The sequence below is a fragment of the Phalangium opilio genome, unplaced genomic scaffold (assembly GCF_054372755.1).
Source record: "Phalangium opilio isolate 3A_F unplaced genomic scaffold, DU_Popi_V2 ptg001170l_1, whole genome shotgun sequence".
NCBI lineage: Eukaryota > Metazoa > Arthropoda > Arachnida > Opiliones > Phalangiidae > Phalangium > Phalangium opilio.
In genome coordinates, this window is record NW_028324255.1 from 8,572,694 (window position 1) to 8,583,778 (window position 11,085).

At 42.5% G+C, this 11,085-nt stretch overlaps 1 protein-coding gene across 1 annotated transcript; it reads right to left on the bottom strand.

Moving 5' to 3' along the window:
- Window positions 1-2,340: 2,340 nt before the first annotated feature.
- On the bottom strand, window positions 2,341-7,692 carry LOC149584722 (uncharacterized). The gene has a single exon (XM_089863499.1). It carries the CDS (start codon window positions 7,690-7,692, stop codon window positions 2,341-2,343), a length of 5,352 nt encoding a protein of 1,783 aa, XP_089719625.1.
- Between the last annotated feature and the right edge of the window lie 3,393 nt (window positions 7,693-11,085).

Consider the following 11,085-nt stretch of genomic DNA (forward strand, 5'->3'; position numbering starts at 1 on the left):
GTTTTTGGGTTTATAAAATAAACCCAAAAAGGAGAGCGAAGAGTATTCTTTGGGTTTTGTAAATAAACCCCAGTAGGGGATTGGCTCCACGTTTCAACGTAAACATGCCTTTGTTAATCCTTTCTACAGGGTGTTACAAAAAGATGTGTCACAAATTCAGGGGCGTATTCTACGGGTCAAAAAAAGACTAAGTCACCAAAGAACTATGGTCCAAAACTGACCACCCGCGGAGATACGGGCCATCAAAGTATCACGTAAAATGCGATGAATTTTCCCTTCAAGTGAAGCGACGAATATGGCTTGACCATATTGTTTTCAATTAATTGGTCATAATTGAAAAAGATTCGATATATAAGAAACGATCAATTCTGGGGGCAGAGCTCAAAGCATTTTAGACCAAAAAATTAAACATTTAATTTGGTAAAGTGTGTTTTAATTTTGCCTAAAGTTACAACGGCGTTTTCAGATCGCTGTAGTTGCTGAGTTGCTCGGTTTTTCATTCATTAAACGATGGCCCATTCAACTTCTTTGTCAAGCCAACGAGTAAAGCACTTTTACGAGTAAAACCGGCGTTTTTAACCAGACTGTGGTATAATTACCCAATCTCGCATGTCTGTTATCGAACCCCTGTGGAAGTTACGTTTGCCACCGAACACTAGTCGTCGGACATTCTTCTAAGACAGATTCACTATCGGCCACGTATGCAATAAATGACATATACGGCGACAAACGACCAATGCTATTTCTCACGTGATTGTAATACTGTATGACGCGTAATCCTTCGAAAAGTAGTCGCTTAAGTGCATTGCTGCTAGTAATGATTGATAACTACACCTGCTAAATCGAATGTCAACCAGTACATTACAATGTTTTTAAAGGGTCTTAAAGTAGACCAATTAAAAAACATTTGTTTTGCCATAAGAAGGGACTGTGCTAGTTTCAATCTCTTCAGAAAAAACTTACAGTCCTAAGAGTTATGGAAAATTATTCAAACAAGGAGCTAGCCGATATGCACCTTATGTATGGACGAGCATTCGGGAATGCTCTGGAAGCCAGGCGCCTTTACCAAGAGATGTTTCCTCAACGACGATTGCCGTGTCGTCAAACTTTCGAGGCGGTAGATCGACGTTTGCGGGAGACAGGGCAACTACGGCGAAGGGGTGGAGCTGGAAGACCGCAAAATGTACCCGAAAAAATAGAAAACCAAGTCCTGCAAATCTTACAAAATGATCACGGAACCAGTACCCGCAAAGTGGCAGATCAACTTGATGTAAATCATCTAAAGGTTTGGAGAATCATAAACAATCACGGATTTCACCCGTACCACTACCAGAAGGTTCAGGCTTTAAATCCATATGACTATCCAAGGAGGCTACAGTTTTCAAACTGGTTTATCCACCAATGTGTTGCGAACCCCCAATTTCCAGGCATGGTCTTAGTGACCGACGAGGCCACATTTGCCCAGGACGGAATCATCAACTCTCACAACATGCATCAATGGAGCCAAGAGAACCCGCACGCCATCGTGGTAGCAAGTCATCAAGTCAAATTTAGTTTGGTGCGGTATTGTTGGTAATCTTTTAATCGGACCGCACTTCCTCCCACAAAAACTTGACGATCAACATTATCTCCAATTTCTAACTGAAACGCTACCGGAACTCTTAGAAGATGTGCCCTTGGCTCAGTGGCGCGACATGTGGTTTATGCACGATGGCGCTCCCGCTCATTTCAGGCGCAACGTTCGGGCACATTTGGACGCCACCTATCCTGGCTTGGCCAGCTCGTTCGCCCGACCTCAACCCTTTGGATTTCTTTCTTTTGGGTCAATGGAAGGACATGGTTTACCAAACGGAAGTTCCAAACATCGAAGAGTTACGTCGACGGACCATTGAGGCATGCGAAACCATCAGAAATACACCAGGAATCTTTGAACGAGTTCGTGGGTCTTCCGTTAAGAGGGCCGAAGCTTGCGTAAGAAATCAAGGACCACATTTTTAACAAATTTTAAATTTAATTAATAAAATACTATCTCGATGCTCATTGCACCCTATAATAATCTTAAAGTCGTGGTTTAAATTAAAAGAGTTTGCTTTATTAGCGCGTCAAACAAATGTTACATTCGAGGTTGTTACTAGAGTGTGGTTAACTTATTGCATTTACAGTTTCTTTATATATCATTAAAAGGGAAGCATAAAAAACTAATGTCGATATCATATACAAAAAAATCATATTCATTTTTTTGGCCAACTAAAATTATAACTTAACATAAAATTATTCTACACTGCCCGCCGATGAGTGAAGCTCATCCATATTCTAACTATTTTTGTTATTTACATATGACTAATTTATCTCCAAGGGATAGAGTAGTTGAAGAGGGCGACGCAGGCGTTGACCACCATTTACTCTAACCATACATGATCGAATGTTGTTGTCTCTCCCCTTGAATGTTTCTTCGATTACTCCCATTTTCCAGGATAATCTTGGGGTTTTGTCCTCATGTACGAGGACTACGTCTCCGATCTTTAGGATAGTTTCCCTCTTTGGCTGGTTCACATGGTGCGCTGAGCGAAGTTCGAACAAATACTCCGATTTCCATCTTGCCCAATAGCGGTCGAGGAGATTTTGGCGATAACGCAGTCTTTTCATCAAGTGTTGTCTAGTAGTAGGAATCGGCTCTGAGATCGGGAACGTTCTGGAGGGTAAGGCCATGAGTCTCTGTCCAATGAGAAAGTGTCCAGGGGTCAAGGGAGATGGTTCACCAGGCTCGTTATATACGAAGGAAATAGGCCTGGAATTGACGATCGCCTCTACTTCCATGAGTGTTGTCTCCAGCTCTTCGTATCCCAAAGTGGCTCGCCCCAGGATTCTTTTCAAGCAGCCTTTCGTTGTGCGTACTAAACGTTCCCAGAAGCCTCCGTGCCATGCCGCTCTTTCTGTTATGTATTTCCAAGTAATACCCTTGTTGCCAATGAACTCCTTCACTTCCGGGCTTCTTAGTTTTTGCCATAATTCCTGGACATCTCGGTCAGCTCGCTTGAAAGTACGTGCATTATCGGAGTACATAATTTTGGGTATACCGCGTCTTGCTATGAATCTACTGAACGCAAGTAGAAACTTCTCCGTGGAAAGGTTGGTGACCAGCTCTAGATGTAGGGCCCTCGTAACAGCACATGTGAAAAGGGTGATGTATGTCTTCTCCAGTTTCTTTCCGTTTCGAACGTATAAAGGTCCGGCGAAATCAACGCCAGAGGTTTCAAATGGTGGAGTCTCGGTTATCCTGTCGGCTGGAAGTGGTGCTGCTTGCATTTGGCCTGCCTGGACGTTGAATTGTTTACAAAAAACACATCTCTTAATTATTGATTTGACTTCCTGGCGTCCACGAGGTATCCAAAATCGTTCTCTGATGTCCGAGATAGTTAAACTGAGTCCCGCGTGTCCGTTCCGTTCATGATAATGCATCACTAATAACTTCGTTAAGTGATTATCCTTTGACAACACCCAGGGATGTTTTTCTCGATACGTGAATGCCCCTTTGTCCAACCTTCCTCCTACGCATATAAGTCCATTTTCGTCTAGTAGTGGATTGAGGTCACGTATTTTAGAGTTCTCTTGTAGTGATTGTCCATTCTTCAGCAGCTGAATTTCCTTGCCGAAGTCTTCGCTTTGGGCTTGTTGTACCCAGGTCATCTCCGCTTTGTTGAGTTCCTCGGCCGAGAGAGCTCCTTGAATTCTGTCAGTTTTCGCCTTTCGACAGTTTGTAACGAATCTCCAGACCCATGCTGATATCCTTAAAATCCTTCGGTAGGAGCTACACGTTTTTAGATCTAGTAGGGTTTCTCTTGGCGATACGATACAGGATCCTTGTGCTACGTCCTGGTATTTCGTTCGTTTTTCTGTCTTGATTGTGATGTTGCAAGGAGTTTCAACAGTCGGCTTCGGCCATAATTTTTCTTCTTGTCTGAGCCAATCCGGTCCATGCCACCAAATACTGCTGCTTGCCAAGGTATCAATATTCGCTCCTCGTGTTGGAAGGTCAGCGGGATTTTCTCTTCCTCTAACGTGGCCCCACATTCTTGGTTCCGTAAGCGATTGCACTTCCGTCACTCTATTTGAGATGAATGGTTTCCACTGCACGGCAGAACCCTTGATCCAGTGCAAGGCAATAGAAGAGTCTGTCCATAATCTGATGTCATTGAGTTTCTTTAGGAAATTCGGTTTGAGGTAAGTGACCAATCGTGCCGCCAGGATTGCACCCATCAATTCCAGTCGTGGAAGTGTTAGTCTTTTTAGGGGTGCGACCTTTGATTTGGAAGCCACCAGAGATACTCCAATTTTCCCTTCTGTGGTGGTATAACGGACATATGCTACGGTGGCATAGGCCTTCTCGCTAGCGTCGCAGAAGATGTGCAGATCTACTTTATCCAATTCAGTCTCTGGGTGACCTCCGAAATAATGACGTGAAATTGAAATCAGATTCAGGCTTGGTAACTCGTCTCGCCATTGTTCGAATTGATTGGCCAAGGCTTCGGGTAAGGCATCATCCCAGTTTAATCCAAGCTCCCATATTCGTTGAAAGAGCATTTTTACGGTAATTATGAAAGGCGTTAGAAATCCAATGGGATCGAATATCCGTGCGACAGCTTGAAGTACACTCCGTTTGGTCGTTGTGCAGTTCGCAAGGTATGGCAAGAGGCTTGTCAAGTCGAAGACCCAGCTGTCAGTTTCAGAGTTCCAGATCAGGCCAAGAACCTTTTCATGAGAAATGGTGTCTTTGCATTGGATTAGTTTGCTATCGTCATGAATGTCTTGCTCGTGATTCCATTGAGTTTGGAGCTCCATGTCGTTAGTCCTCCATTTTCTTAGCTTCATTCCGGCTGACTTGAGTATTGCATTTGAATCATGGTAGATGGTCTCCACCTGAGCTCTTCCGTCGCCTCCAGACACAAAATCATCAACGTAGATATCTCTTCGTAGACGTGCGCAGATATCTTCATGCTCCTCCTTATGCTGATCAAGGTGATATCCAATTGTGGCCGATAGCAGGAAAGGACTGGACTTAACCCCAAAGGGTACTCTTGTGATTCTGTAGGTCTTCAGTTTTTCAGTCGGATTGGGATCGTTGCACCAAAGAAAGCGTACGCAGTCTCGATCGGCAGGCTTTAGTGATATCTGTAGAAACGCCTTCTCGATGTCTGATGTAAAGGCAATCGTATGTGTCCGGAAGCGAATTAGGACATCCAAGACCTCAGGGTTTAAGTTCGGACCTTGTCTTAAACAATCATTCAATGACGGTACTCCATTTTCGTGACTTGAGGCATCGTTGACAATTCGGAGTTTTGTTGTTGTGGCTTGCGATCGGAAGACTCCATGGTAAGGTAAGTAGTACTTAGGGTTTCCATAATCTTCTTCTAACTCTGGAACTTCTTCTATGATCCCAAGTCTCTCTTGCTCTTGAATGACCTCTCGGAACTGGGCAAACAAAAAAGGATCCTTGCAAAACCTCTTTCTTAGGTTTTCAGTGCGACATCTTGCCAAGTTGTAATTTGATCCGAGTGCGTGTTTATCTTCTGTCCATGGCAGCGCTACTTCGTAACGGTTATCCTTGTAGGTGATTGACTTCCGGAATTCTTCAAGCGTTTCTTGATCTGTCGCCGACCTTCCTTGGTTCTCCGTAATCCCCATAGAATCAAGACTCCAGAATGCCTTTATCGTCTCCGCTATTTCCTTCTCCATGTCTGGATTTGTGTTTGTGGCAATCATGTTTACTCCAATGGATAGTGAAGATACGTTAGTTGGTCCTTGTAGAGCCCAGCCGAATTTGGTTTCTAGTGCAACGAGAGAAGCTCCCAATCTCACGGTTTTCCCAATCACCACCGTCCAATAGTAGTCAGAACCAAGAAGGATTCCTGGAGGCCCCTTTACAGCTTCCGGGTCTTGTTGATCGTCTGCTATTTGCAATCCTCTCTGGCGTAACGTTTTAGTAACTTCCTCTCCAGGAACCGATATCATGGCACTACAGATGCTCTTAGTTTCTAGGGCTTCTATTTCTATCTTCTTACCAAGTACCATGGGATTTTCCAAAATAACCTTCACTCTCTTCGGGTTTGCATTATTGAAGGCGAAGATATCCAGATTTTCGTATCCAATTTCATGTAGTTCAAGTTCTCTCGAAAGATCTTCACATATGAACGTTCGATGGGATCCGCTATCCATTATGCAACGGACTCGTTTGGTGCTACTTCCGCCATTAGAAACGTGTACTTGTGCCGTTTGTAGTAATATAGTCTTCCCACTAGGACTTGGCGTGATGGCTGTAGCTGTTAATATTGCTGAAGTTCCTTGATCCTTTTTGGTATGTTCCTTGTCTTCCATAGTCTTCCCTTGTACCAGTGTCTTCGACTCTGATTCGCATAAGGCTGAATGGTGTTTCCTCCCGCAGTGTTTACATGAAAGTTTATTTCGACTTCTACAGACTCGAGCGTTATGGTAAGGCTTTGTGCAGAGGAAACATCGTCCTTCTCTGTGGATGACATCCCGTTTTTCCTTGACTGATAGAGATTGGCAACCTTCTGACTCGTGATCTGCGGTCTTGCAGAATACGCAAGTGACTGGTTCTGCTCCGACCCCCAATGCTGAGGCTGATACCGGTCTTTTCCGTGACGTATTACCGTAGTTCTTTGCTCCGTTGTAATGTTGCCTTGTAATTTCTCGATCCTCCGATGTCCGACTTCCACTTGCGCTAGACGGTTCCACTGAATTTATGGCAGACATACGTTCTCGACTTCGGACTTCTTGACAAAGAAACTGCAATAATTCTGAGACCTTCCAATCTTCTTGTTTAGTTGTGCGTGTGAACTCCAATGATAATTCATGAGGCAGTCTTCCAAGAATTACTGGACAGAGGAATTTGCTGTAGTCGTCTGTATCAAGGTTCAACGCCTTGAGGCTCCGTACTTCTACTTCGCATGCATCGTGGAGTTCCCGTAGACCTGTTGTATCCGTAGACCGTTTGACTTCAGGTATGCTCATCAACTTCCTGATGTGCGTGTGTGTGATTGCCTCCGTATTCCCAAATCTTTTCACCAAAATATCGATGGCTTCATCGTAATTTTCGTCCGTGACCGCCAATCCTGCGATCGCTTGTGCTGCTAAACCTTCCAGATATGATTTTAGGTAGGTAAACTTGGCTACCTTTGGCATGTCAGGGTTATCGTGTACTGCATTGCTGTACTGGCTCCAAAATGTCCTCCAAAGAGTAATGTCTCCCTTGAAATTCTTGATTACGTATTTGGGTAATTTCACTGTTGCTTGACCTTGATTTATATTTCCTCCCAGATTTAAAGAGTTTACTGACCCCGTTGGCGTATTGCTTGCTGCTGTCTGACCTCCGGCTCCCATTTGAGATATACGATAAGTAGCCTTCTCTGCCCATTCGGTTAGTGCATCGTGATAATCTCCCGTTAATTGATCCTCCTTGTCTAATTCTTTAACATCAGTAATTTCGTTGAATACTTCGTCGTTGAGCTTCAGCAGGATTTCTTCCTTTTTGCTCAGCTGTCGGATAAGTACTGACAAATGCTCGGTGTCAGTAACTGTAGCCATCAACTCCGACTCTATTGCCTTCATGACTTGCGTCGCTTGCGCTTTCACGTTACCGCGTTTTCTCCGTAACTTTTCTAATTTGTCCGCCATCCCGATTACTTTTCGCGTAATTTAAACTCTAAACCGTGTATTTAAACTTTTAACTTCGTCTCCGATACTCTCAAATTATCTCCCGGGTTTCGGCACCATATAATAATCTTAAAGTCGTGGTTTAAATTAAAAGAGTTTGCTTTATTAGCGCGTCAAACAAATGTTACATTCGAGGTTGTTACTAGAGTGTGGTTAACTTATTGCATTTACAGTTTCTTTATATATCATTAAAAGGGAAGCATAAAAAACTAATGTCGATATCATATACAAAAAAATCATATTCATTTTTTTGTCCAACTAAAATTATAACTTAACATAAAATTATTCTACACACCCTTTAAAAAACATTGTAATGTACTAGTTGACATTTGATCTAGCAGGTGTAGTTATCAATCATTACTAACAGCAATGTACTTAAGCGACTACTTTTCGAAGGATTACGCGTCATACAGTATTACAATCACGTGAGAAATAGCATTGGTCGTTTGTCGCCAAATGCGTCATTTATTGCATACGTGGCCGATAGTGAATCTGTCTTAGAAGAATGTCCGATGACGAGTGTTCGATGGCAAACGTAACTTCCACAGGGGTTCGATAACAGACATGCGAGATTGGGTAATAATACCATGGTCTGGTTAAAAACGCCGGTTTTACTAGGTTCATGCCGTTGTCACGACATATTTCCAATAACTAGGCGCTCTTGCTTACACGTAAAAGCGCTTTACTCGTTGGCTTGACAAAGAAGTTGAATGGGCCATCGTTTAATGAATGAAAAACCAAGCCACTCAGCAACTACAGCGATCTGAAAACGCCATTGTAACTTTAGGCCAAATTAATGTTTAATTTTTTGGTCTAAAATGCTTTTAGCTCTGCCCCCAGAATCGACCGTTTCTTAAATATCGAATCTTTTTCAATTATGACCAATTAATTTAAAAAAATATGGTCAAGCCATATTCGTCGCTTCACTTGAAGGGAAAATTCATCGCATTTTACGTGATACTTTGATGGCCCGTATCTCCGCGGGTGTTCAGTTTTGGACCATAGTTCTTTGGTGACTTAGTCTTGTTTTGACCCGTAGAATGCGCCCCTGAATTTGTGACAAATCATTTTGTAACACCCTGTAGAGCCCCCAAAAGAGAGGGCCGAGGAAAGGTAGATCACTTTTGACCACGGAACCGAGAGGTTACAAAGAAGTATCTCAGAGTTTCTCTTTATGTAAATAAACTTTAGTTTTTATGTTATGTTATCTGAAGAGAACTTTTATTTTGTGCGCGACAGGCTTAAAACGTCCCTAAATTTAAAGGCCTAGTAATCCCGCGCTACAAAATATGTGGAGGCGCGGGGCAAAGCTTTTTGATGATTCAGTAGGAAAGCTTGCCCATGAACCCAATTAATCATAGTTAAAAAAATTATCGCCGCTTAACCGAATTCAAAACTACGAACGAGCCACCATCGAGACGAAAAACGGACAAAAACCATCCTTGGAAATCTAGCAATCCTGACGAATTAACCCCAAGAAGATCAGCGTTTTGTACCTAAAATCCTCGTGGACCGCATCGCGTAGACGAACCAGGCAACTATCCGACGAACAATACACAAAAGACAAAAGAAGCCTTCAAGCTCTTCCTGAAGTTCATCCAGTGAAGTGAAGATCAACCTTTTCTCGTTAAAATGAACTTTTGAACTATTAATCCGGATAACTCAAGACTACTGGAATCTGAAGAAATTTACTGAAGTACCCAAATTTAAATTTTACTTAAATATTAAGTGCATTTGTTAAATATTCAGAGGTTAAGTTAACGCTAAATAATTTTTAAAATACTATTTCTGCTGTAAAACTTTATAGTATTGTGATAGAGTAGGCCAGAATCCATATCTCCTAAAACCCAAAGGAAAGACTAGCTTTAAACCCTAGTATAAATTAATTATTAAATCCTAACGATGGCCGACCAATATGAGGAGGAATCGTTAGAAGGTCAGGTTAAAACACTGGCTGAGAGCATGAAGCAAATGATGGAGCTGCAAAGACAAATGCAACAACATCTATATAACGGCATAGGGGATCGTCCACAAAATACACCTACGCATATCTTGGATTTTAACTAAGAATGTAGCCCTTCCTTGTGCTTTGAACTTAGATTGGTTTCCTGCCTTTAGCTCTAATTCCTCTATCGGTTCTAAAACTAAATATAGCGTCTTCACTTTCTCGAATACGTCCTTGGCCATTACGGTTACATCGGAACACGTGTCAATATACGCGGATCCGTGCCATGTTCCTACTTTAATGGGGACTATCGGTCGAGCGTGGCTTTGCTCCTTACAACGACTAATGGGCGGTTTTCCTTGAGTAGCTAAGTTTTTCTCACTCAGAGGGATGATTTCGGGTTCGCACGTAGGGAGTTCACGCCACGTGTTTAACTCCGAAACATTTTCAGTATTTTGGGGGTCAGCACTTATTGGATTAGTTGGGGTGCTGCTAATTTCCGATATGTTCGGGTTAGTCTTGGAATCCCTTTTATCAGTACCCTCACGTCTAGCTTCGCGAGCTTTCCGTTTCCGGCATTGTTCGGTTGTATGGTTAGACTTATTACAATGACCGCAACGGATTTCAGGCTTAAGTTTTGGCTTATTTGAGTTATTAATATCATTTTGACGCGGATTAGAATTATTTCCTTTTTGAAAAGGCATTCGTTCGTTCCTCGGCTTTGTACTGGGCCATTGAGAAGTCACACTGTTTTGAGGTTTGAAACTATTGTCGTAATCCTCACATTGTTCTTGGAGGTACTGCGCCTCTTGGGCGGCTGCCTGAACGTCCGATAGAGTAGGTTCGTTCGGTACGTGCATGTTCTTAATTAAATGCGGGTTTAAACCATTTAAAACACGTCTAGCCACATCATATGTAACTTAACCTCTGAATATTTAACAAATGCACTTAATATTTAAGTAAAATTTAAATTTGGGTACTTAAGTAAATTTCTTCAGATTCCAGTAGTCTTGAGTTATCCGGATTAATAGTTCAAAAGTTCGTTTTAACGAGAAAAGGTTCATCTTCACTTCACTGGATGAACTTCAGGAAGGGCTTGAAGGCTTCTTTTGTCCTTTGTGTATTGTTCGTCGGATAGTTGTCTGGTTCGTCTACGGGATGCGGTCCACGAGGATTTTAGGTACAAAAGGCTGATCTTCTTGGGGTTAATTCGTCAGGATTGCTGGATTTCCAAGGATGGTTTTTGTCCGTTTTTCGTCTCGATGGTGGCTCGTTCGTAGTTTTGAATTCGGTTAAGCGGCGATAATTTTTTTTAACTATGATTAATTGGGTTCATGGGCAAGCTTTCCTACTGAATCATCAAAAAGCTTTGCCCCGCGCCTCCACCAATTTTGTAGCGCGGGATTACT

Coding starts and splice junctions, on each gene's coding strand:
- LOC149584722 (XM_089863499.1), bottom strand. CDS start 7,692: ATGGCGGACAAATTAGAAAAGTTACGGAGAAAACGCGGTAACGTGAAA.